General features: G+C 48.9%; 2 protein-coding genes across 3 annotated transcripts in view; both read left to right on the top strand.

The window, feature by feature from the left end:
• Positions 1–1284: 1284 nt before the first annotated feature.
• Positions 1285–26342, top strand: part of TMEM35B (transmembrane protein 35B) — a 225240-nt gene continuing 200182 nt past the window's right edge. Inside the window, exons 1-3 of one of the 2 annotated variants that reach the window (XR_010026078.1) lie at positions 1285–1419; positions 4675–4855; positions 7087–7978. Coding sequence is in view for 1 of the 2 variants with exons in the window: in XM_063140157.1 (XP_062996227.1) it covers positions 1312–1419; positions 4675–4855; positions 7087–7217 (420 nt within the window). In the remaining variant the exon portion in view is untranslated. Of the gene's footprint in view, positions 1420–4674; positions 4856–7086; positions 9224–26342 lie in introns of those variants that run through there. The other variant, XM_063140157.1, reaches the window with a different exon arrangement.
• Positions 23241–24739, top strand: LOC134408031 (platelet-activating factor receptor-like). Its single transcript, XM_063140093.1, has one exon. The coding sequence runs from the start codon at positions 23246–23248 to the stop codon at positions 24437–24439; it is 1194 nt and encodes a 397-aa protein (XP_062996163.1). The 5' UTR covers positions 23241–23245; the 3' UTR covers positions 24440–24739.

The raw sequence follows: 26342 nt of genomic DNA, 5'->3' as shown, positions 1-26342 counted from the left end.
TTCCTTTAACTTGAGCCCGTTATTCCGTGTCCTGCACTCTGGGAGGATCGAGAAGAGATCCTGGCCCTCCTCGGTGTGACAACCTTTTAAGTATTTGAAGAGTGCTATCATGTCTCCCCTCAATCTTCTCTTCTCCAGGCTAAACATGCCCAGTTCTTTCAGTCTCTCTTCATAGGGCTTTGTTTCTAGACCTCTGATCATCCTGGTTGCCCTCTTCTGAACACGCTCCAGCTTGAACACGCTTCATCCTTCTTGAATTGTGGAGCCCAGAACTGGACATGAGTTCCAATGAAATCTTCATTTCATTGGAACTCATGTTCTTTTCTTGAGAATTATATAGTCAACTAGTACACTACTAATGATTTTCTCATTTCTGACCTGCCCATTTTCATCGCTTCAATTTCAAGCATCCCAGTATAACATCTCAGTATTTATTTTATTTATTTATTACATTTTTATACCGCCCAATAGCCGAAGCTATTTCTCCGCTGTGGCACCCCGGTTGTGGAATGAGCTCCCCAGAGAGGTCCGCCTGGTGCCTACACTGTACTCTTTTCGTTGCCAACTGAACACCTTTTTATTTTCTCAGTATTTTAACACTTAATTTTAACTTAAATTTTACTATTCTAACTCTGTATTTTAATTTTGCTGCGTGGTTTTTATCCTGGTTGTGCTTTTGATACTGTATTTTGTATTTGTGCTTTTAACCTGTTGGTTGTTTTATTATGGTTTTAATTTTTGTGAACCGCCCAGAGAGCTTCGGCTATTGGGCGGTATAAAAATGTAATAAGTAAATAAATAGTATGTTTTTTATCTGTATGTCGCCCTGAGATCTTAGTGATATAGGACGGGATATAAAAATATTTTAAATAAAAAAATAAAAAAGAGCGCTCTTGACACCGGTCAATCCCACAAACACTGTGAATTGTTGGCAACCAGTTTAACCGATGCGATTTGCACTACCCCCGCCCCCCTTGGCTTGGAATTAAGCTCTCTGCACATGCCCGAGGGCCGCTCCCGTTGCCGCCTGTTCGCACGTGGCAGCCCCTGCACGGCTTTTACCGACACCGGCGGCCAGTTCAACAACGCGTCGGCCAAGGCGCAACGGCTTCCCTTCGCCGCCTCACCAGTTTAGCCACCGATTCCACGGAGGAGCTGGAGGCCGGGCCGGGCCGGGCCGGGCCGGGCCAAGGCCGCTCTGTGCTTGGCGGCTGCACCGCCTCCCCTCCGGCTGTTCAGCTTCCTCCCCGCTCCGCCTCCGCCTCGCCCGCAGTCAGCCGGGGAGGGAGACGCGGCCAGAGGGACCGAGCCATGGCGCTGCTCTTCTCCGCGCTCCGCGTGCTGCTGGGCCTTTTCTTCGCCGCCTCCGGCGTCGTCAAACTGACCGATCAGATTGCAAGCGACGTCCATCAGCAGCTGGTGAGCTGCAAGGGTGCGAGAGGGATCCGTCCAGCCCGGTGCCTGGGCCGCGGCCGAGGATCCGTCCGGACCGGGGGCTTGTTTGGCCATTTGCAACAGGGCGCGCGCGCGCGCGCGCGAGTGTGTGTGCGCGTGTGAGAGCGAGCGAGCGAGAGGCGCTAGCAGGGGCTGCTTGCTAAAAAACCAACCCTTGACTAGCCGCCTGCTCGGGCGGTGCAGCCAGCCCCGGGCATGGGCTTCCTCGGAAGTAGGCGTGCAGCCGATCTACAGCACGGAGTTCTTCGGTAGCAGTAGCAGTATTACGCATGGGTCTGTTTCTATACGGCCTAGCTGTGTAGATGCGCGCGCGGGGATGTTCCTCGCGAGTAAGTGGGCAGGGGATTGCCGAGGTGCGGTTCGATCCTCAGGGTTTACTCGGAGGTGAGCCCCCATTGGAAACTGAAACACCGAAGTGTGCGGAGGGTTCTGGCCGGGTAGTGCAAGGCCGGGAATGGGTGCTCTCAGGAGGAAGTCCCGTTTTGGTTCCAGTGGAACTTGCGCGCAAGTAAGGGTGCACGGGATCAGAGCCTTCACTTCGCCAAAAGCTCGTGTCTGTACATGCATGCCGTTGGCGCGTTTTGCATTAGGCTCTTAAGGTTGCAGCCCTGGGCACGCTTACTTGTGAGTAAGCTCCTTTGAACACCGTGGAGTTTGCTTGCGAGGACAGCTGCCTTCCTTCCCTTTTGCAACCCAGCTAGATCGGCTAGCAATCTGCGGGACTCTAGTGTGCAAACGCACCGTTTGTTCACTCTCTTTGTCTCGTTTCATTTTAGCCGGGTTCGAATTAAACCGGGCTTTGCTTTTGTTTAAACGGTTCTGGAATCGTTTCCGGATTATCCCTGGACTAAAGCAGGTTGGCGATCAAGCTTCCGTCCAATTGGGTTGTGTGAATCGGGGCTTTGCTCCGGGCTACACCCGCGTTTCCTCGGGGGGTAGAGGGTGGGAGAGACCCGTGTCAACCTGCCTCTAGGATCGCTCTTGAAATCTGGCATCGCTTCTCCGGCCTTCTGTTTGAAACTGTTTTGGCGCCATGTGGGCCGGGGTTTGAATGGTTGGAGCCTGTCGGAAGCGTGAGCAGCTGTTTACTTTCACTCTTAGCCAGTTGTTTGTCTGGCGGGAAAAAACGTTTTCAAAAGGGGTTCCCTCAATCCGGAGAGGATTCATGCCACTTATGCAATAAGAATGTGCAGTTTTACAGTACAATAGTGCAACTTGTCTGTTTATTGGGGCTATCGACCATATATATATATGCAACTGCATCAGGAGCTGTGAGGATGAGGCTGGGCTTGGGTGTCAAAGTCCAGGGAAATAAACAACACAGGGACTGAGCAAACAAATCAGGGTTTGTTCAGTCAAGTGCCAGACAACGCCTAGGTAGGGCAAAAAAACATAGTTTAAATAAACCACGGGTTAGCATTATGTACGAACCAGGCCGCAGAGAGCTCCATCAGACAAGCGTTTCATTGCATTCTCATTACTGGGCACTCACAGATTTTCACGGGTCCCTCTCACTATGTCATCTGCCTCCTGCCCCTTCTAGCCTTCTTCACGCCACAACGCCCCCCCCCAAAGTAAGTCCAACTTATTTTTAAAGATGAAAGTTGCTGCTGTTCCCTGCTATATGCAGGAGAAGGAGAGGGATCAAAACGGCCCACGGAATGGGCCACCTGCACGGTGTTTACTTCCTCTTTCAAAAGAGGAAGTAATGAGGGACAAATGCACAGGTGGAGAAGCGATAGTAAGTAAATGCAATTTCCCCTGTGTGGTGACGCTCTAAAAACAACCACAACCACAAACCATTTTGTTGTGGAGGGTAGCAGGCCAGGTATCTGCATTGGTACAGATGCTTATATTTTATTATTTTTCCTTTTAAAAGCGTTCATCCTTTTCTAGAAAAACAACAACCTTATTCTCAAGACAATGTGTTCAGCATCAGGGCGCCAGAAGCTGTTTTATTCCTGTAGTCATGACAGTGCTATAAGACCATTTAAGATATTTTGGACTACAGCTCCCATCAGCCCTAGCCAGCATGAGCAGGGATATTATGGCATGGTGGGAGTTGTAGGACTATTTTCTGTCTAAACAAGCCTGGGATTGTGCCTTTAAAGGGTTAATATAGATGGCTTTTTGGGAAGGGAACTTGAAGGAAATGGAAAACGACTTGGAATTAAATGAACAAAGTGTTGAAAAGAAAGGACCTCCCTAATATTTTCTTTTAAATTTCCCTGCTAAATCAGAAGTGGGGAATGTCCAGGGGATGTGGGGGGCTGCATCCCCCCCCTGAATTCCCCCCAATCCCCCACTGCTGCACATTGAAATTTGACTGCGGTGGGGAAAACCCCTGCAATTTCTCTCCAGCAAGCCGTGTGGGGAGCGTGTGTGCAAAAACGATGCAAAATAACACTCCTGAGATGATACTTTTTCTTTTTTTAAAAAAAGAAAAATTGCCGTTTCGCTGTTGTGGCCAACTCGGCTGCAAAAGAGGCCGGGAGGGGTATGCGGGCCACACTGGAACCAGGAGGGGAACAGCCTTCGCCGTGCCAAACGGCCTATCAAATTAAGATCTTAGTTGACGCCTGCCTCTGTGTGCCCTTGACTTTGAGTTCAGCCACTGGCTAACTTGCCTTGCTCGTGTGTAGGCCTTTACTCCTGAGCAGCTGGTTGCTGCTGATCAGGCCTCCCTCTATTTGCTATTTATTTTAAATTATATTAAAGGGGCCAGTCACCCAGGGGCAGCCAAACAACCCTTGCTTCTATGGGGAGCTGAGGATGTTTCCTATCTGCCTCCCCCCCCCCCCCATTTAACCTATCTTTTTCTGCCACACTTGTTCTGGGCAAGTTGGGGGGGGTCACCCCTGAAACCCCTCCCCCACAAAAAAAACTCCCCTTCTTGATCCTCCCAGAGTGCAGGACACAGAATAATGGGCTCAAGTTACAGGAAGCCAGATTCTGGCTGGACAACAGGAAAAACTTCCTGACTGTTAGAGCAGTACGACAATGGAACCAGTTACCTAGGGAGGTTGTGGGCTCTCCCACACTAGAGGCCTTCAAGAGGCAACTGGACAGCCGTCTTTAGGATGGATTCCTGCATTGAGCAGAGGGTTGGACTCGATGGCCTTATGGCCCCTTCCAACTCTGCTATTGCATGTTGCTGTGATTCCTTGGCCTCTGCTTCCCTTGTTTTTATTTAACTCCTCTTTTCTCCCTTTGTTCCAGAAATCTCAGTTTGTGCAGTTTGCTGATGTCTTTCCCCTGAAGGAGTTTGGTTACAAGCTGGAGCCGGCCCTCTACCTGGAAGCAGTGGGCTGGATAGAAGTGGTGGCGGGTTTGCTTTTGGCCTTTGGGCCCCAGTTGCTGCAGGAACTCAGTAATTTTGTACTCACCATTGTCATGATAGGTAAGGGTTGTCCTATCTGGGGGTTCATTCGTTTCCAGAGAAAGGAGAAGGGTTGGAGCCCAAAGGGCTTGTGTGTAGCAGGAAGCATTTATAATCTCAGCTGATAGATTGGGGCTGGAAGAGGAAGGACAAGGTAGGGATGTCAGAGAAATCTGCAGTGGAATCAAATGAGTTTGGGTTTTTAGGAATACAACCTGCAGATTCAGCTGGGGAAGTTTCTCTAGGCTTGTGGACCGTTTCCCTAAGTTTCTGGAATTTTGCGCAGATTTAGTAATACAAAAATATGCAAAATACAAAAAAAAATTGTCTGAAAATATGCATTTCCCCGCAGGTTGAAGTGTGAAATGCACATTTGGGGGGTGGGGGATTTGCGCATTTTGGAAACTTAACCCCCCCCCCACCTGATTCTGTCAATGAGTGGACAGAACGAAAGGTGCCCAGCAATCCACGAAACGCAGACAAGATTTTAAGCAATCCCTACATCCCTAGGACAGGGCTCCTTTTACTACTTTTGCATTCCTGCCCGGCTTGTGAGCTTCCTGTGGGCATCGTTGGCCCGGATGGCTGATGTTAACTCTTCATACCTAGAAACAACAAACTGGTTAAAAGCTTCCCAATTCCCTGAGCCAGGTGTGGGGACTTATGATCTTCCAGCTATTGTTGGACTCCACCTCCCATCAGCCCCAGCCAATGGGTCAGGGACGATTGGCATTGTAGTCCAACAACATCTGGAGGGCCACCGGTTCCCCACTTTTGTCCTGAGCACTTGAGAAAGTGGTCAGGATGACTCTACGTGTGTATCCCAGCAGGGGGCGCCACAGACTAACTAGCCATCCTTTTTACTTGCCGGTTGAGGAGTTGCATTGCCAAGTTTCTTGCAGGCAACTGGGGCACTACATGGGTGTGTGGTTGTTGTTTTTACAACCGAAAACCTGGCCTTCATTTATGCCATCTTCATGGTGTTAGAAATAGCTTGGAACTGGTTTACAGATGGGCTGTTCCTTCTTCTAGCTTTGGATAATTGACTACTGATATTATCATTCCTGCCACCCTTTGAAACTGCTTTTGGATCTTATCAAGCCATTGACTTCCTCTTGGGGGAAATTGTCCAGAGATGCAGCAGACCAAGGCAGACTGCGGCTGGGGAGGAAAAGCTGGACAGCAGCTGGGTGAAACAGCTTCTTGCATCGTAATGGGCAAACGGGGGCTGGTCCTGCCAATAGTAAGACTAAGAATAAAAATGTATCTCCGTAGCACAATTGTGTGTATGATGTTTTAGGGCAGCCTTCCCCAACCAGGTGCCCTCCGGATGTTGGACTGCAGCTCCTATCATTCCCATTGGCCGTGCTGGTTCAGGATGTAGGAGTTGCACTCCGACACATCTGGAACGCTCCGTGTAGGCGACTTTCATGGGCCAAAAAGAGAGGTCTCTATTTCAAGCCGCTTAGCAGCCTTTCTCAACCTGGGGCACTCCAGATGTTTTGGACTACAACTCCCAGAATGCCCCAGCCTGGGGCATTCTGGGAGATGCAGTCCATCACATCTGGAGTGCCCCAGGTTGAGGAAGGCTGGCTTAGAGACTCATATGCTTTACGGAGTTTTGTAAGCAGACAAGCAGGTCTCTGTCCCAAGTAGCTTACAGTCTGTTTCAACCCCTTGAACCCGATGCCTCTGTGATGTCAGGCGAAGACCCTTTTTATTTGCCTCGGTCTCACAGCGTGTTATCTTGCTGTGTTCAATCTGTCATTTTTTTTCACTCATTTTCTTACCGTTCCTACCTTAGATCTCTTTCTTACTCTTTTCTTGATTCGCTTTTGAGTAGTCACATTTGATTATCAGTTACTTTATTTTCCATTCGTTAGTTGCCCTAGGAATTTTGCAGCCAGAAAGGTGACATAGGCTTTCATGTGTGTGTATATATATAAAAAAACCCTGCAATGAATAGGAGCGGGTGCAGACTAGAGACTGCTGGGAGCAGGGGGTGGGAATCTCCCAGGGCAGCATCCGACAAAGCTGTTTTCCCAACGGGGCTTTTGCCATTCTAAAAATGGCCTTGGACATGAGCGGATCGGGACGGGTCAGGAGAGCTCCGTTCTGTTTTTAGAACCGCAGAAGCCGCATTGTGCAGGCGGTGGGTCCCACGAGCGCCCAGGCAAGAGAGGACCCTATCCGTGACGTGTGGCTTGGCGTGTCTTTTTCATAACTTTCCACCTTCTGTTCTCTCTCTGCAGGTGCCATCTACACCCTCTTGGTTTTGAAGAAACCCATTGCCATGTGTGCCCCGGCTACGGTCTCCTTGGGTCTTCTGCTTCTCCTCAACATCCGGGGAAGAGGGAAATGTGCCAAATCAAAGTTTGACTGAGGGCAAGGTGGGGGTGGGAAAATTGACCTGGAGGGGAGGGTTGGAAATACGGCTGTTGAGGCGGCAGCACCAAGCCCACTTGCTCTCCTCGCCCTCGCCCACTCCCTTCAAAATCGCTGATGCATAAAATGGGTCCTGCTGAAGCGTAATCCAGGAGGGCGTTGAGATCCGTGTAAATCAACCTTGGCAAGAGTTAGGGCTTTCCTCAGCTATCCCTTTCGTCAATGTTCTTTCCCTTCTTCAGCCTGGAGCCACTGCCTTCTCTGCTAAACCAGCCAGGTGCTGCCTTGATCCGTGGATTTCATAGATTTGGACAAGGGAGCAACGTATGTCAGATGAAAACCGAAATGCATTTTTAAAAAAGCAAAACCTGCCCAAGATAGACCGTTGTGGAGTCCAGAGTGAGCCATTTCTGCGGCAGTTTGTGGGCTGCCACGGAAGAGTTTTGTTGACTCGTATGTGAGAATTTCAATGTGTTTTCCTAACAGCTGAGAATATGCCATATCTACAGGAATTACATTTATACTAGAGCTTTGAGCATAGAGGCGCCTTTAAAGAAATAATTGTGGCCTTCCCCAAGGAATCCTTGGAAACGGTAGTCTAAGGCCTTGGGTTTTACACAGCTGGCTACCCCAGGGTAAAATAAGTTGTGGCATAAATTTCGGGATCTGATTTTGCGTGCGTATTCAAGGACTAAACGGAATCCGCAACCTCTGGTGGGTTTTCACTCACCTCTCTCTATATCAGGGTGGGCAACCTCCGTGACCCGTGGCCTCATTTCATTTAGTGTTCCGCCTAATTTCAGAAACGGTAATACTGATCTGGCGAGAGTGATCTGGGTGGGATGGAAGAGGAGGAGAGAGAAAGAGAGAGGGTGGAAGGAAAAAAGAGAAAAGGAGATGGGAGAAACAGAAAAGGTGTGGGACATCCAGTTTTGGATTTGTCCCTGCCCACCACTGCTACGTGAGTCCCAATAGATTACCTGCAAGGGAATGTGGCGCTCAACCGAAGAAACGTTGCCTGCCCCGGCTCCATATTCTTCCTTAAGTGAGCATTATTGTGGCTCTCCTTTTGTGAGCATTCAAGGGGTAGGAGTGCATGATCTTTGATAGGTGGAGCCTATAAGAACAACACTTTAACCTGTGAATGCAGGGCCGGCCCTACCATGAGGCAGCTGACTCAGGCAGCAGATTTAAAAGGGCAGCATTCAGTTAATTGCTTTGCGAGAGATGAGGAAAAGTGCTTGTAGGATTTTCTGCCTCATGTGCCTAAATAATGTGCCTGGCTTTGAATGCTATGAACCTTGTCTTGGTGTGTGTGTGTGTGTGTGTGTGTGTGTGAGAGAGAGAGAGAGAGAGAGAGAGAGAGAGAGAGAGAGAGAGAGAGAGAGAGAGAGAGAGAGGTTTCCATTTGCTGCTTGACCCCCAGCAGTGAAATGTCTTGAGCCCACCATGTGTGGCTGTGTAGGTAGCGCTTGCAGACAGTAATGCCTTCCACGGAATGATTGGAAGTCTACAAATTGTGGATGGACTTCCTTGCCAAGCTGATAGATCTCTGGGTGATTTGCCGTAGATTCTGACTCCCAGTAGTTTAACAATAGCAGCAACAATTATATATAAACACACACCAAATTATACTGATGAAATGAAAGAAGCTTGGAGTTAGGAGTGTATTTGTGCGTGGAACGAATGTGAGATTGAAACCGATCCCGGGGCTCAGAATTCTAAGTGCACGTATTTTGCATAAGGCACCAGCCGGTGGAACTCAGGGGTTCTAATAAAGATCAAAGTGGATCCTGCAAGCCTGAAATCTAGGGATGTGCTCCGCTTCTAATCGGACCGGCGAATTAGAACCGGAGCAGGGGGCTTCGCCTGCCCTTAAGGCGGAAGCGAAGAGGATTGGGGGGCCGGCAGAGCGTGGCGAAGAGGATCGAGGTGAAGGCGGATCCTTCGCCTCGATCCGGAGCTCCGCCAGAAAGGTAAGGGGTTTACCGGGCCCTGCCGCTGTCACTGTCGCCCATGCGGCAACGGCGGCAGGGCCCGGTAACCCCCCCCCGCCCTCCTCTCCCTTACCTGCCTCCGTCCGCGGTCCGTCGGCTTCTTCAATTGAGCCCGTGGTTCAACCAGGAAGTCTAGGCCACACGGCCCAGACTTCCTGGTTGAACCACGGGCTCAATTGAAGAAGCCGACGGACCGCGGACGGAGGCAGGTAAGGCCCCCCTCCCCCTTGTCTTACTTTCGGGGAAACAGGGTAGGACATGAGTGCAAAAAGCGCTTGGCACTCGAAAGAGCAGCGGGGAGGAGCTCTGACCTCTGGCATGCTGGTTGTAAAAGGGAATTGGCAAGACCTGTTTATGATCATAGAATAGTAGAGTTGGAAGGGGCTTATAAGGTCATTGAGTCCAACCCCCTGCTCAATGCTGCTCTAACAGTCAGGAAGTTTTTCCTGATGTCCAGCCGGAATCTGGCTTCCTTTAACTTGAGCCCGTTATTCCGTGTCCTGCACTCTGGGAGGATCGAGAAGAGATCCTGGCCCTCCTCTGTGTGACAACCTTTTAAGTCTTTGAAGAGTGCTCTCATGTCTCCCCTCAATCTTCTCTTCTCCAGGCTAAACATGATGTAAGCCAAGGATGCTCACGAACCTTCCTGTCAGCTGATTTGCTCTGAATGTGGACCTCCCCCCTTAAGTATATTTGCCTGGCGCTGTCTGTGTGTTCTCTTTTTATGTGGCAGCCAAAGTCCTCCCTTGTTTGACCAGAGTTTGTTGAAATGAGTTTTTCTGCCTGTTCAGTCATTGTATTTGTCTTTGGATCTGGTTTTACCGTTCTTTGATTGGCGGATATATTTCTTAGGACCTAATGTTTTGGTGTTTCTTTTGACTCCTTTTGGTGATGAATATGGATTGTTTCAAACAGCTGTTTAATTTGTTGATTGATTTTGACCTTGTGTCTTTGTTTTTTATGGACCTTGGGATGGATGCTGTTGTTGAAAGGGCTGGGTAGAAATAAAATAGCTGGTTGCCAGTGACAAGGTAAGACTTGTGGTGTGCTTTTGTCTAGTCCCTCCAGCCTAAGAGGAAGAGTCACTGCCCCTAATGTCGTCTCCTGCTCCATTAACTCAAGAGAGCTGGCTTTGGAATCGGGCGAAGGCTGAAGAGGAGGCACTTCTGCCCCCAGGGAAGCTGGGCAGCAGGTCCGTAAGGGCACATCTGCCCTTACATTGCCCAATGTCTTCCCTAGTACTCCAAGCAGTGGTGGTTCACGCCCATTGGGCCTGGTGGGCCAAAGCAGCTACATGTAGGCGGAGCCATGGAGTTGCAGTAGGCGGAGACGACGAGAACATGAGTTCAAAGCTGAGGGGAGGGAAAACTCAACCAAAGTTGGGTACTTGGCGCCCTGGCCGCCCAGAAATACCAGCTACCTCTGATTCCCAAGGCTGGTAATAACAGCATGAATAGGGATTGCTTGTTACTCTAGCAGTTTGTTCGGGAAATGTGTTCCCATCCTCGTCTGCCCCTCATCCAGGATGCTGGCCGCCACTCAATCGAACTCCAGGAAATGCACATCATCAGCTTCTCATATTTGCAATTCCCTAGTTCCTTGAAGGAAGTTATGGCAATTCAACTGGCATCAAACTAGTTCAAATTTGTGAAGTAGATACAGAGATTTGGGTGTACATTGCTGCTGTCAAAAGATCTACCTCTGCAACACGATCCTTTTTGAGGATTCGTACTGGCTAAAAACGGAGACTAGGAAATATGTACCCCTGTTTGTGGCTGGGTGGCCAACACTTACTCTGAACTGCTTCTTAGCTGCCACGACAAAAGGACAGCCAAGCGGAAGCGACAGAGCCGCCAGCAAGAGGGACCCAGAGGTGCTTCTGCCAGCAGCCAAGTCTGGGAAGTCGATGAGTGTCATCGGAACCCTTGGTCTCCTTCACAAAGAGTTGGGCCAACTTAGAACCTTGTTGTCATGGCAACCATGTAAGCACACAGGGCAATGGAATCTACAATAGCAATGGGCACTTTTTACATCAATTTTAAGTATGGTGGTTGTTTCAGGGCCCAGCAGGAGTCAAATAGACAGGGTTGCCAACAGTTTTACTACATCTGCTCCTCTGCCTTTATCAACAAATTGATAAAGATTGAACAAATGCAGGTTTTCCCATCGCTTTATCTCCATGTCAGGCAGAAATTATAAAATCACCTGTTTACTTTCGAGTGTGTCAGTCTTTTGTTAAAGGCACTGGAGCTGGGCTAGTTAAAACATTGGCAACCCTAACACATGGATCCAAATTGAAGAAAGTGGTTGAGCCCAAGTGTGAGTCCTTTGCCACCTCCTTTATTCAAATAGCCTGTGGGTGGGTGGGGCACCCCAAATATTTTACCCTACCCTGTGCCTGCTTACCCTACCCTGTACCTGTTTGCATTCTCTTCCCCTCCTTATTGTTTTACTATGATTTTATTAGATTGTAAGCCTATGCGGCAGGGTCTTGCTATTTACTGTTTTACTCTGTACAGCACCATGTACACTGATGGTGCTATATAAATAAATAAATAATAATAATAATAATAATTTCGAAATGAGGGTGATGGTCAGTAATTTTGGATAAGTGGAATTTATAATCTGGGCCATGTAAGAGTGAACACAGTGAAGCCATGATTGAGTTGGAGGAGTGCTTTAATTCCTCAGGAGAGGAGCCAGCCAGGAAGGCAAGTTGCAGAATGGTTTGCTGTGGTCGCTGTGCCTTGTCAGGGGAAGACGCCCCAAGCAGCTTCCCTCAGTAAGAGGTGACAGGAGGCCCTGAGGACTCCTGCCCCCATATCTGAAAAAAGGGGTATTTTAAATGTCTGCAACAGGTGTGGGTTGCTTCCACCAGAGATTGGGCCTGTCTGTTCCTGTCACAGTTGCTGAGCCAGAAGAGGCCTCGATCGATGGAGACCTTTCCTGCGTTTTCTCAGTCAAGAGAGCCAGTGTGGTGTAGTGGCTAAAGTGTTGGACTGGGCGTCAGGAGATCTGGGTTCTAGTCCCAACTCGGCCATGGAAGCCCACTGGGTGACTTTGGGACAGTCACAGACTCTCAGCCCAACCTACCTCACAGGGTTGTTGTGAGGATAAAATGGAGAGGAGGATGATTATGTATGCTGTCTTGGGTTCCTTGGAGGAATTCATTCCTAAGATACTTTCCCCCTGCTTATTTTTTAAGGAGATACATTTGTTCGGCCATTTGTAGGGAAGCCTGTGGGCCCAAGAGGTTCTCCTTCTTCTGACACAACCAACGCCCTCTCTCGCTGAGGAGAAAGCTACCACGCCAGCTCCCTGTCTAGTGACAATTGCCCAACCGTACGTCCAAAGCAACAGTGCCAGAAGCTCTTCATCTCCTTAATAAGCCCTCATTTTGGTTGAAGGATATCTTTATAATCGTTGCAGGGCGGATTCTAACACAAGAAAGAGGGTGGCAGGCAATGGCCTCTGGAGCCATGTCCTGTTTTTCTTGCAATTTATTTTTATTCCGGCCTCCAATTTCCCCCCTCGGCCTTCTCCAAGAACAACAAACATGTTTCAGATGCTCGGTGAGCTGATCCAGATTCTGAAAGACTGAGCCTTCGTTCAAACTGGTTTCTTGTCCCTGGAGAAGGCAACAGCGAATCTCTCTCTGCCCCTATAATAATTTGGGAGTTATTGAGGAGAAAGTCCTGACAAATGGACTTCAGAGAGGGTGAGAGGTCCTTAAAAAGGCCTTTGTTGATATCGATAACCAGGCAGGTTCATAAAGCGACAGTCTTTCAGCTAGCCAGACCCTGAGCTGTTTAAGACTTTGCAGCAGGGGTCAGGACTGGCCCTACCATTAGGTGGAGTGAGGCGCTGGTCTCAGGCAGCAGATGCTGGCAGGTGGCAACAAGATGTTGGAGGAGAGAGCTGTGGGTCATCGTGCCTGCCGTGTGCCCCCCTAAGCTAGCCTGCTGCCCTCAGATGTGGAGGTTGCACTCCCATTGCCAATGTAAAATTCAACTGTCAGTTCTGTCAATTGTACATGGAATGGGAAGGGGGAGCGACATTTTGACCTTTGCCTCAGGCAACAAAATGTCTTGGGTTGGCCTTGGCAGGGGTGTTGAACCTGTTTCAGCCTGAGGGACAAATTCCATTTAAAACCCCCCAGAGTATTTTTGCTCTTCCTGCCAGTCACTAAACCTTAGGAGAGGCATCCCAACCTTTTAGAAAGTGGGAAAATGTGCAAAATCCAGGAAACCGCAAGGGTGTGTGTGCTTTGCCTCAGTCCCAAACCCCGAATCCGAGTCGAAGTGGGCCAGTTCAGCTCGCCTCGGCCCGAATCAGACAAAGAGCTTTGGGCTGATTTGGCCCAATGGCCAGCCCGGGCCCTCCTCTTCGGCCTGACTGTAGCATTTACCTGAAGCCTCCGCACACACTGGTGAGGCGTCTGTCCTCCATGAGAGCTGCTCTGGCCTGCCATAGATGTACTGTTGTAAACTACAGAGGCTGGGAGTGGGGGAGTCCTATTGACTTCTGGTAGGCCTCGTGCCTGGCTTTCCTGGGTGTCTACAACACCTGGCCTGCTTCGGATTTGGAACCAAATCAGAAGTGGGCTGGGGCAGTGCTGAGGTGTCCTGAGTCAAATTGGGGCTGACTTGGAAGCTCCAAATCAGCCTCCGAGTTGACTCCGAGAGTGTCTGTGTCTGCACAACCCTAGAAACCATCAAATGATGGGCGGCTGGGAGAAAGCCCATCTGGGGAATCGTGGCGGGGCAGATTAGGAGCCATGTAGACATGTTGGATTTGATGTGCGGGCCTCAGGCACAGCACCCCTGCTTTAAAGGGTAAGACCAACACTTTGAATTGATCCCACAAAAAAATTGGCAGCTAGTGCAGCTCTTTCCATATAAGGTGATATGGTCATGATACTATGCACCAGTAATCAGTCTAGCTGCTGCTTTTGACACTGATTGAAGTTTCCAGTGGTTGTTCAAGATACCCCCCTCCCCCCACACACATTGCAATAGTCTAACCATGATGTAACCAAGGCATGGATAATTGTTACCTGATCTCTGTCTCACCATTGGAGGCATGTTTGCTACCTGTTCTATTTTTTACTTCTTACATTTATATCCCACCTTTTTCCCTCCAGGGAATACAAGGTGGTGTACATAATCCTCTCCATTTTTATGCTTACAACAACAACCCTGTGAGGTAGGGTGGGCTGAAAGTCTGTGACTGGCCCAAAGTGGGCTTCCATGGCCAAGTGGGGACTAGAACCCAGATCTCTTGACTCCCAGTCTAACACTCTTACCACTACACCACATGGGCTCTCCCAAGGCTTGGCTACTGGCAGTAAAACCTATTTTGGCTGTGCCCTTTTTTGCCTTTGGCCCCAACCACTACTGCAATGTGACCCAACCCCCCCCCCCCCAAGCTTCTCTGTAGTGGAATTTGGCCCTCGGGCTGAAAGAGGTTCAACGCTCCTGTGCTGATGCTTGTGCAGCCGCCAGAAGAAGACCACTGCTTCTGGTGCTTTTCCTTCCAGGCTGGATACAACTCCCTGTCTACCATCCGGTTACAAGAAAGCCCGAGTTGGCCATTGGAAGGGCCGTTTTCAGTGGGGCTGTGAATCCATTCCAAGTTTCAGTCAGAACCAGCTGGAACTCTAAAGGAGCTGTCCAAGGTGCTGAACCTATTTTGGGGATAGGATTTTGCACATTGAGCAGCTTCTTTAGAGTGATGTCTGGTTCTGACTAAAACCCAGGATGGATTCACAGCCCCACTGAAACCGGAGCCAGCAGCCTTGAGAGTGGGAATGCTCCTTGGATCAGGTTTTCTTCTGTAACATTTACCTGGCTCCTGGTTTCCCAGGGACTGTCAAAGGCTTGTTTCCTCTAACCAAGAGACGTCCTTCCTTTTAGGGGATGGAAAAGGGGAGAGGGAAGACCAGAAAAATGCCAAAATGTACAGCCCAACTGTTTAAGTTGCCAGGAGGCGTGTGCATTTGTTTGTGTCTGTCTGTCTATGTATAAATAAAATGAGCTACTCTTGCTCAGATCTTATGTATTCATTATCCAGCCTTTCAGGCACTGTTAAACTTTGCAGGATGCAGTGGGTGGGCGGCCAGAATGCTTTTGTTAACAGATATCCTTTCCCTGGGGCTGATTCACATCCTGTCCCTGTTCTTTGTGCTCAGCTCTGGCTAAACGCTCTCTGAAAATCCTGTGATGCAAGTTTTACTAAGATGGGAGCAACTGATGTGTGTTTGTGTGTGTGTGTGTGGGGGGGGTAGGAGTGCAAGGAACCAAGTGCATTCCTAGAGGTTTCAGATTTTAACATGTGGGGATGGGGATGGGGATGGTGGGATGGAGGGAAGAGAAGAAAAAATCAGCAAGGTTTAAAGACCTGCTATGGAAAACCGTCACAATTTCTTTTTAAGGCAGATGATTTTAGGAGTATTGGTTGTGAATACTTTGTAAACTGCCCAGAGAGCTTCAGCTATGAAGTGAACCGCCCAGAGAGCTCCGGCTATTGGGTGGTATAGAAATGTAACAAATAAATAAATAAATAAATAAATGATATAGAAATGTAATTATTATTATTACTAATAGTGTTTAAAAATGCCCCAGAGAGCTTCCCTACATGAGTGATTTATTGCATGCTCATAATTAAGTTTGCATGTCCTTTACGTGACACCGTCAACCTCCAGGATGTCTCCTGCACCTTTCCCTGCTAATCTCACTTTAAAAAAGTTCAGAGATAATGCCCTTTTTAAAATTAGCACGGGATATCGTGGGCCACTAGATGGTGCTGTTTCATTTAACTTCATGGAGCATTGCCAAGTGGGGAAATTTTCAATTACAAATCTCGTGATCGGCGCTGGTCACCATCTACACGGAAAGACCCGGAAGAAGAAAAAGTGGTAAGGGTGTGGTTCCCCCCTTAATATAGAGACACTTCTAGTAACTATTAGGGCACAATTCCATGTAAGTTTAGACAGAAAAAAGCCCTACAATTCAGCATGCCCCAGCCAGCCATGCTGACTCAGGAATGCTGGGAATTGTAAGACTTTTCCTCTGTTTATAGAACTGCACCCTTACAGTTACATAAAAGTCACCATCACTTTTTTTTGTGGGGAAGGTAAGCACTGAGAATTGTGATTACCCTGTTCTTGAAGGAAAGGAAAGGTGAGGTAGTAAGGGTGCACCTCCTCCCATATGAGGAAAGGCAAAAAAATATTTGAGGCCATATAGCTGAGGGAAAAGGGTAACGGGGCAAGGGCGCAGAGACATGATTGAGGTGTATAAAATCGAGCATGTTGTGGAGAAAGCGGCTAAGGTGAGTTTCCCCCCCTTCTCTCATTGCATTAGGGCCCAGGTCATCGCACGAAGCTGATTTTGGGGAGATTCAGGGCAGACCAAAGGAAGGAAGTTACCTTGAGCATATTTTTTTTGCTACCCTGGATGCTATTTTGATATATGTGTGCGCGTGGTGCTTTACAGTGTAACATAAATAAAATAGGGTTCCTGTCCAGACAAAGATGCAATGCCCATTTTTCTCTTCTGATGTAGCATGTGGCTTGGCTCGCTTCCTTGAGCCATCTGGAACTCTGCTCTGCATGCAGCCTGATGAGGTGGAGCTCCTCTTTTCGCCCCCTTTGCTCTGTGGGTCAATACATGGGAGGCAGATGGTGCTCGGAATGTGGGGCAGGACTCGATGGCTGCCTGATTCCCCACCCCCCGCTTAGGACCCTCTGATTCTGTTCCCTTTGGGGAAACCAGCGTTACATACATGCACAGGTGCACCGTCCCACCACCAGCTGCTTGCTCTGCACAATTGCCAGGATTAACCTCCGACATACGGGGTGGGGGAAGAGACAGAGGAACCACAGAGCGAGGGGGAAATGAGACACGTACATCAGAGAGAGGAAGAGCGATTGAGCGAAGCACTGCAGCCCTCTTTAGGAGAAGGACATTGCGAGAGCGAGGGATACAGGCCCACCCTGGAAGAAGGGTAAGGAGAGCGTGACTTGGAACTGCCTCCATAAGATCCGGCGATTTCTTTTTGGGTTGGCAGATGGCAAGCACAGGGGTCTGGCAAAGTTTTTGGAAGGGTCAGACGAGGCGAAGTGAGAGCTTACAAGGGTGCAAGGCGGGTGAGCAGCCGAGATGGGCACAAAACGAGAGAATAGTCTCAGGATGCTGAAAATGGTCTGATTAGAGAAAAGCCCTCTGCCTTTTGGCCTTTTGCTTTTTATTAGTGCCATCTTCAAGGGTTGTTGCGACGTCTGCAGAAGTTATTTTCAGCAGAATATCTTGTGCTATAAACACTGGGCGATCCTGCAAGGACCAGGTCTGTGTCCTGGCTGGGATGGAGGAAGGGTTAGTGTGGGAACTGCCGTTTCAAGGGCCAGTGTACAAAATGTTGGTTTGGGGATGCAGTCCTAGACCCGCTTACCTGGGAGTAAGCCTTGCTGAGAACAACGGGAATTGCAGCTGAGTAGTACAGGTGCTAGCACAGCAGTATTGGATGGCCCAGAATGACCTGGTAGCGTCCTTGTTTTCCAGAGCCCACCCCATATCCACCTGCATCATTGCGGGTCCATCTGCATTCTGCATTTAAACAGGTTTGAAGTGGGGTTGCAAAGCAAGCTTAAAGCGAGTTTGGAATGTTTGCAGGCTGAAATGTAACCCTATATTGCTGGGGAACATGGGTGGGAGGATGCTGTTGCACCCGTGTCCTGCTTGTGGGTTCCTGGTTGACAGCTGGCCGGCCACTGAACGGAGTGCTAGGTGGAACTTTGGTCTGATCCAGCATGGCTCTTCTTGTGTTCTCAAAGAAACCTGTAATTTCATCACGATGACAAGAATGTCTCATTAGAGATCCCCAGCCTTTTCGTAAAGTGGTAATGCTCAAGTATCCCAGCTTGGGAGGCTCACGGCCTATACTCCCTTTTCTTTCTGCTATGATATATCTTTTTCTTGACTCTCTACCTGCTTAATCTTCATGCTGACACCTGTTATCCATATTCTCTTTTCTTTTTTACACCATTCACACATTTATGAAACCCTATAGTGACCTGCCTCCGTTGTCTCCTCCTGCCCCCAAGCTCCTAAATTCTTTTCTTCTGGGTCTGGCATCCAGTTAAAGACATTTTACAGTCTTTCATATGCATATCTACTTGGAAGTCAGCCCCACTAAGTTCAGTGGGGCTTACACCAAGGAAAGCGTGTCTAGAATTGCAGCCATAGTCGATTAATTGTATGAGCTTTCATAGGTGAACATAATTAATTGCTTAAATGTGCATATACTTGCACATGGGTAAAACAATAGTTGTGCAGCAGGCATCATTTTAGAAGACCTGGAGGAGGGATTGCAGCTTAGTGGGAGAACACAGGCTTGGCTTGTAGAAGGTCCGTGGTTCAATCATTGGCATCGCTAGGTTATTTATTTAAGAACATAAGAACATCAGAAGTGCCCTGATGCTGGATCAGACCAAGGGTCCATCTAGTCCAGCACTCTGTTCACACAGTGGCCAACCAGCCATCGGCCAGGGATGAGCAAGCAGGACATGGTGCAACAGCACCCCCCCACCCATGTTCCCCAGCAACTGGTGTACACAGGCTTATTGCCTCAGATACTGGAGCTAGCACACTATTTATTTATTTAAAGATCAAATAGCAGGTGATGGGAAAATCCTGTCTCTTCCTGATACCTGGAGAAGTGTTGCCAGGCAGAGTAGGTAATGCTGGCCAAATCATGGGTGGGCAAGCTGCAGCCCTCAGCCTGATGTTAAAAAAGAAAAAAAAGCCCTCTGCAAGTGATCAGTTTAGACCTCTGGCAGGAGACAGACATCTATCCTTTGCTGAGTGGGAGGGAAGAGGGGGAGAAATGTTGGAGGGGGAAGTGAGAAGGGTGTGACAAAGAGAGAGAGGGAGGGGGAAGAAAAAGGGGGTGACAGAGAGGAAGAGGGAGGCAGGGGGAGAGGGGAAGTGTGTGGGAGAGAGGGCGAGAGAAGGAGGTGACAGAAAGAGAGATGGAAGGAGAAAAGGGGATGACAGAGAGAAAGGGGTGATGGAGAGACAGAGGGAAAAAGAAAAGGGGGTGACACAGAGAGAGAGGGGGGGTGAAAGAGAGAGGGGGGAAGAGAGGATGCTTTCACCCAATTGAATTCTACCCACCCACTCTCCGATTCTAGCTGTTTGGCAGGCTGCTGGAAACCTGATTCTGCCAGGCAATGACGTGCCTGCCCCCCCCCCCCAATAGAATTGCTGTGATTTTGGCAGTGGCAATCACTCCTTGCAACCGTAGAGGAAGGACGTGGTCCGTGCAGGGTCCTGGAGTGGCCAAGGTGGTTGCCCTATCCAAGGACGTTGCCCACCTCTGCTCAAAGGATCGGTGCCCGAGTTTGTTTTCCTGTCTCCTCCTTATCCCTTTATCCCTTTGTGTGTTGCCTTGGGATTGTAAGCTTGAGGTCAGGAACGGATGCTGTTTGCGTCTGGCCTTATGCAACCTGCTGTAGAACCCTCAGGTTTGGTACTACTGTCACCGTTTGAACTCATTCACACAAACTTGTCATGACCCAGAGGAAGTGGTTCATACTCCCAAGCCTGAGATGCGACAAACCACATGACAGGCACACACACTCCAGTAAATGAATACCCCCCTTGGGGTGTGCGTGTGTTCCATTTTAAAGACTTTGATCATCTCATCAATTAACCCTTTATAATGGGACTTCAACCCTTCCCTGTGGGGCCCCACACACTTTGCTTTGAAGGCGTAGCTTCCATGACTCCGGTTTTTCACATGCTAAGCCAAAACCACTCCTTTGTGGTTGAAGCTGGGCTTTGCTTCTTTTGTGAATATATTGACAACTGTTTCCCACCTGCCTGCTTTAACCCCTGGAGCGTATCTCCCAGCTGATGGCAAAATGACTCAGTTGTGATAAATAGCTGCAGAAAACAACAGACATTTTGTAGTTGGCCTGTTCGATTGGGTTTCTTTCTAGTTAACGTGCAGTTAGGTTTGCTGGATGCAGGCGCTTGCTGAACACAGACAGCCTTGCATCTAGAAACACCATCACCTTCCAAGGGATTCCAGTTGTATTGGCTAGGTAAGAATGAGAACGGAACTGACTTAGGACCAATTTCTACCTGAGAAATATTTCGATTTTCACCTTGAATCCCTTTCTGTGCAATAGATCCATTTGAGCTGCCAACCTTTTTTGTTTTTTAAATTAAGGACATAAGAGCCCTGCTGGATCAGACCGAGGGTCCATCTAGCCCAGCACTTGGTTCACACAGTGGCCAACCAGCTGTATGAACCCACAAGCAGGACATGGGTGCAAAAGCATCCTACTCCCCTGTTTCCCCAGCAACTGGTGCATATAAGCTTGCTGCCTCGGATACTGGAGATAGCACATAGCTATCAGGACTAGTAGCCATTGATAGTCTTCTCCAGGAATTTATCCAACCCCCCTTTTAAAGCCATCCAAATTGGTGGCCATCACCATGTTTTGTGGTAATTGCTCATTTCATTGCCATTAATAGCGCCGTGACACCCAGCAATGTGCAAGTGAAGCTTTTCCCCATCATTGTATCTCTATGTCAGAAAAACTAACTTAGACAGGATCTACACTCCTGCTTTAAAATGGTTTATAACAGTAGTGACAACTGTTGGGGCCCAGGACACACTCCGTAAACAGTTTTCAAACCATTTTCAAAGTGTCATATCTTGCTTGGTGTAGCTCTGGCCTCTGTACCTGCTTAATTTCTGCATGCCAGGCTAGCAACCCTAAGATCTGTTGACTTTACTGGGACTAATTCAGCTTAGGTGTTATTTCGCTTATAAACTTTTAAAAAAGCATGAGCTACAGATAAACAATGAACAGACTGCCTGATCTTCAAGAGGGATTTTGATGTGATCATAGAATCATAGAATAGTAGAGTTGGAAGGGGCCTACAAGGCCACTGAGTCCAACCCCCTACCCAGTGCAAGGATCCACCTTAAAGCATCCCTGCCAGATGGTTGTCCAGCTGCCTCTTGTAGGCCTCTAGTGTGGGAGAGCCCACCACCTGCCTAGGTCATTGGTTCCATTGTCGCACTGCTCTAACAGTCAGGAAGTGATGTGGGTGCTGTGTAAGTGATGTTTAAGGGAATGATTGTCTCAGAGAGATATGTGTACAGGTGAGTGCATTGTGTGTGTGTTTGTGTGTGTGTGTGTGTACGTGTACAATGGAGGCTGGTGGCTCTGATGTCAGTGGGACAGTGAATCCACTTCCAGTCAGAACTCTCAAGGAGCTGTCCAAGGTGTACCTTAGATAGCGCCTTTAGACCCAGCCCTTAAGTTGCCCAGTAACCAAAGTTGGATACAGCTAAAAGAATAAAATCCAATATAAACCACAACAAGCGGCACAGGAAAAAAGCAATGTAAATTATGTAAAAATCTCCATGGGAGAAATGCGTGGGAGAAAAGAAAGGTCTTCACCTGGAAAGATAACAAAATAGGCACAAAGTGAGCCTCTTTGGGAAACGGAATCCATAAATGGTGTCACAACCGAGAAGGCCCTCTCTCTTCTAGTAACCCACCTGACTTCCTTTTAGTGGGGACACCACTAAAGGACCACCAGGGGAGGTCCTCCGAAAATGACCTAAAGGTTCGAGGAGGTACAAATAATTACTTTTAGTTGTTTGGTTGCTGTCTATTTCTTGTATTGTGTTTTTAGTTGTGCTTTAATGGATCTGTTTTTAATGTTGTGTTTTAATTAGGATTAAGTTTTTGATCTGTATTGTTATTGTTAGCCATTTTGGGCAGAATGGAGAATAATGATGATGATGATGATGATGATAATCATCATCATCATCAGCAGCAAGAAAATTGTTTAAAATATATGTGATTCTTCTGTGGATCTGGTTAGAATTTGACCTCCAAAAACTCAAATTTAAGAGCTCCTAGTTTCTCCAGGAAAATAAACCACTCACCAACTTTTGTAGTTTCTGATCAACGTCCTGGATTTTTTCCCAGACAAGGGGGGAAAGTTTCCCTGTCCGATGTGGGGGAAAGGAGCAGAGGAGAGGAGGCTTTGCCTGGCAGGAAGCGTCCACTTTCCGCAGCTGCGCTCTGGCTTGGCAAGAGAGGCTGGGATTAGAACAGGTGAACTGCGTCGGCGGCCAAGGAGACATTCTGGCACATGGACCTAATGGGTGCTAAGTCCCAGCAGCTGCTGGCTGGAGCCAGGAGCCGTGTCTCCACTAAAGTGTGGCAGTTCTCGGAGGCATCTCCTTGCAGCTGTGCCACACAAGGAAGTTCCAAGCCTCAGAAGATGAGGCAGAGGGTTGGGGAGGGGGAGGGTTGGAAGGAGAGGCTCAGACTCTCTGGAATGTGAGTGGGTTTTTCCTTTGATTAGATCTTTCTGGCCCCAGCTGGGGATTACTGGCGTGTGCGTAGTTCCGCTAGCCTGGGCTTCCAACCTGCCTGTCTCTTTGCACACACCCTCTCTTGTCTGTTTCCGGCTCTCCATCCCAATGCTGGTTCGGCCATTCATTCGTACCTTCCTATTTTGCATCATTGGTCCATCTGCTCATCTATATCTTTGAGCCCATCCACACCCTAAAACAGCCTTCCTCGACCTGGTACCCTCTGGAGGTGTTGGACTACAACTCCCAGCACCCCCCAGCCAGCATGCCTAGCTGGTGCTGGGGGTTGTTGTAGTGCAACACCTCCGGCGGGTGCCAGGGCACATCTACACCAAGCAGGATATTCCACTATGAAAGCGGTGTGTAAAAGGGAGCCACACTACTGCTTTATAGCGGTATTGAAGCACATTGATAACTGTTGGGGCCCATTGACATATACCATAGACCGCTTTCATACCACTATATCCTGCTTGGTGTGACTCCTGCCTTTTTTATTCCGCTTTCATAGTGCAATATATTTGTAAACAAATGGAAATAGTCTGTGGGTTAATGTTAATCTGTCTGTCTGTCTGTCTGTCTGTCTGTCTGTCTGTCTATCAGTCTATCACCACCTTCTTACATGCAGTGTCCACTCACCCACAAAGTGTCTTGTCTGTCCATCCAAGCTGTCCTGTCTTGTCGGTCTACTGGCCTTCTTCCATTACCTACCTGCAAACTGGCCATTTTCTCTGTCTCCCTGCTTTCTCGCCACTTCTGCTTTCATTTTGGCCTGATGCTCCCTCCCTTCCTGTCTTTTAGCAGCATTGGGATGAACAACTCCACCATCATGGGGGGCCGGTGCCGGCTTAACGACCCCATGCAGTTCATCCTGGTGCCAGCCGTCTACTGCCTGGTGTTGTGCGTGGGGTTGCCAGGCAACCTGGCGGCCTTGCTCGTCTTCCTGCAGAGCGGGCGGGTGAGGAAGGCGATCCGCATCTACCTCATCAACCTCACACTGGCTGACATCTTCTTCAACCTCACCCTGCCGTTCTGGATCCCTTACTACCTGGCGGAGGGGCACTGGGAGCTGCCGGAAGCCTTCTGCCGCCTGGCCGGGGCCACCTATTATTTGGCTACCTACAGCGCCATGGCCTTCATGACACTCATTAGCCTCAACCGCTACTGTACGGTGGCCAAGCTGGAGCTGGCCTTGAACAAACCCCAGGGAGCGTTGGTGGCCTGCACGGTGGCCTGGGTGTTGTGCGTAGCCTGTGCTGTTCCCTCCTTGGTTACCCAGCAGACTCACCGGGCTGAATCCATCAGCCTGAAGTGTTTTGAGCAGCACTCGGGCCGGAGCAGCTACGCCTACGCCATGGTGGTTTTGTTTGCGGCCTCCTTCCTGATCGTGTTAGGCGCCTACCTGTCCATCATGAGATCTCTCTCCGCTGCCACCGGCACCTGTCGAGGTGGACACCGGCGTCGAGCACGCGCCATGGCCCTGGGCATGCTGTTGGTGTTTGTAGTCTGCGTGGCCCCCTATCACCTCTCCCTGGTTCCCTGGGTAGCTGACTGGATGTCTGGCTCTCTGTGCAGCCCTCCATCATTCCTGGACAACCTCCACATGTTCAGTGTGGCTCTCCTGAGCCTCAACAGCTGCATCGACCCACTCATCTATTGCTTCTCCATCAAGCGCTTCCGGACAGATTTGTGGGCGATGGTGCGAAAGGTCACCCGCTGCCACCCGCTGCCCTTGCCACCGCCACCACCTCTGCCGCCACCCTCAGAAAACAGATTTCCAGCCAATATTAGGTCATCTTCCTTAACCTCCTCATAGCTGGGGTGAAGACAGTGTCCATCCCTCACACATTTCCATCTTCTCTTCTGTCTTCTGGACTTGGTTGGAAATGACTTATGGACAGAAAGGCCTCATTTGATTGGATTGTGTATTGTAAGTAGCAACTACATTGAGTTACCTGTCAGAACTCTCTTCCTATCTGTGATCCACATCAGTTCAAATTAGGGCGGCCAGGTGTCCTTTTTTAAAGATCAAGAACCATAAGAACTGTTGCCCGTCAACAATGAGCACCTGAACAGGAGACTGAACAGGCAGGTACACAGGCCACCTGGTCATAGTCTTCCGCACTACGGTGAGAGGGACTGTATTTCTATTTAAATTATAATAATTATTTCTAAATCTGCATCTATGCATATAAATTATCATTTGCAAATGTTACGCAAATCTGTGTCTTCTTTTGTCCTCCTTTCGGGCAATGGGTAGGTGGGCCAATCTATTTGAAATGTGGGTGATGGGAGTGGATTGGCTGATTCTGATGGTTGGTCAAATCAAATGATCTACAGCTGCCACACATTAAAAGAATCACACAGAAGCTGATGTAAAACAGGATTTGTGTGGCCCTTTACCTTGTCATAGCTGTCAAGTCCTTATCAGCAAATGGTGTTTCTGGAAGGCTACTCTAAAAAGAAAGTGGCTGGCCACTTACTCCAGGTCTTTTCAGTCTATCAATTGGCTAATAGGTGTATGGGGGTTGTGGACGGTGGGACGTGCCCTCTCTTAATAGACTGGATCTGTGTCAGAGTACTGCAGCTCTTGACTGCTAGTGTGATGTGTAGCTCTGGTCATTGAATCACTCTCTGAAGGCTTGTGGAGCCGATGTCAGTGGGGTGATGAATCTGCTCTGGGTTTCAGTCTGAACCAGTCAGAACTCTAAGGGAGCTGTATCGGATCCTCCAGTGATCACTCTGGTACTTGGAGATGTTCCACCACCAAGGGATGGAGGTCAGCAGCTGATATGTAGCTTCGAGGGGCTAGGAGAAATCGGTCCAGAGGAAGCCAGGAGATCAGGTTGCCATAGCAACAGTGAATACCCTTGGGAATGGGAGGCAAAGCAGGAATGAAAGCAATGGGGCCGAGTGAGGAAGCAGCCAAGGGGTTGATGATGGAAAGGGGCTCAGTCAAGAGGAGAGAATTGGCTGGAACAGTAGGTCTAGGCTCAGCTTCTCCCACCCTGGTGCCCTCACCTGGTTGGGTAAGGTTAGCCTAAGCTGACTAGAAGTGGTTCTCCAGGGTTTCAGGCAGGAGTTTTTCCAGCTCTACCTGGGGATTGAACCTGGGACCTTCTGCATGCAAAGCAGGTGCTCTGCCACTGTGCTACAGCTCTCCCCTTTCCTAAGTGTGTTTGTGATTGGGCTTTTTACCTTTTGAAAAGGCAACGTAAGCCTCAGTTCCTTCCTAAATTTCCTTCTCCCCATGGGGAGAAGGAAATTTAGTCTAGGGGGTCTAGGCACACCCTTGCTGGACCTCTATGGAAAGATCAGGCTAGACCAACTGCAAGTGAAGGTGTGAAAAGGATCGTACCAAAACCATCCAGTGGCTTGTACAGGCAATGCTGGACAGAGTTTTTCGTGTGTGTGTGTGTGTGTGTGTGTGTGTGAGAGAGAGAGAGAGAGAGAGAGAGAGGATTGAATTGATGCCATATCTGCCCTAAAGATGAGGCAGATGACACCATAGCAGAAGGGGCTGTAGAAGATGAAATAGTTGTTTCAGGCAGCTGATTCTAGAGGGGAAGACCCACTTTCTTGCCTCCACTTTCCACATCTGTATATCCTTTAATAAAAACACCAAGCTCAGGTCCATAGCAAGGGGGTGTCATTTTTACTTTTACCTCTCTCCTCAAACCTTGCCTGGCTGGACTGACTTTGGAAAACGGGCTTCATTT

This window comes from Elgaria multicarinata, chromosome 13, assembly GCF_023053635.1.
Source record: "Elgaria multicarinata webbii isolate HBS135686 ecotype San Diego chromosome 13, rElgMul1.1.pri, whole genome shotgun sequence".
Classification (NCBI taxonomy): Eukaryota; Metazoa; Chordata; class Lepidosauria; order Squamata; family Anguidae; genus Elgaria; species Elgaria multicarinata.
This window is presented reverse-complemented; position numbering and strand designations above follow the sequence as displayed.

Bases quoted from the DNA above. Each gene is read 5' to 3' on its own strand.
- LOC134408031 (XM_063140093.1), top strand. From the start codon at position 23,246: ATGCAGTGTCCACTCACCCACAAAGTGTCTTGTCTGTCCATCCAAGCT.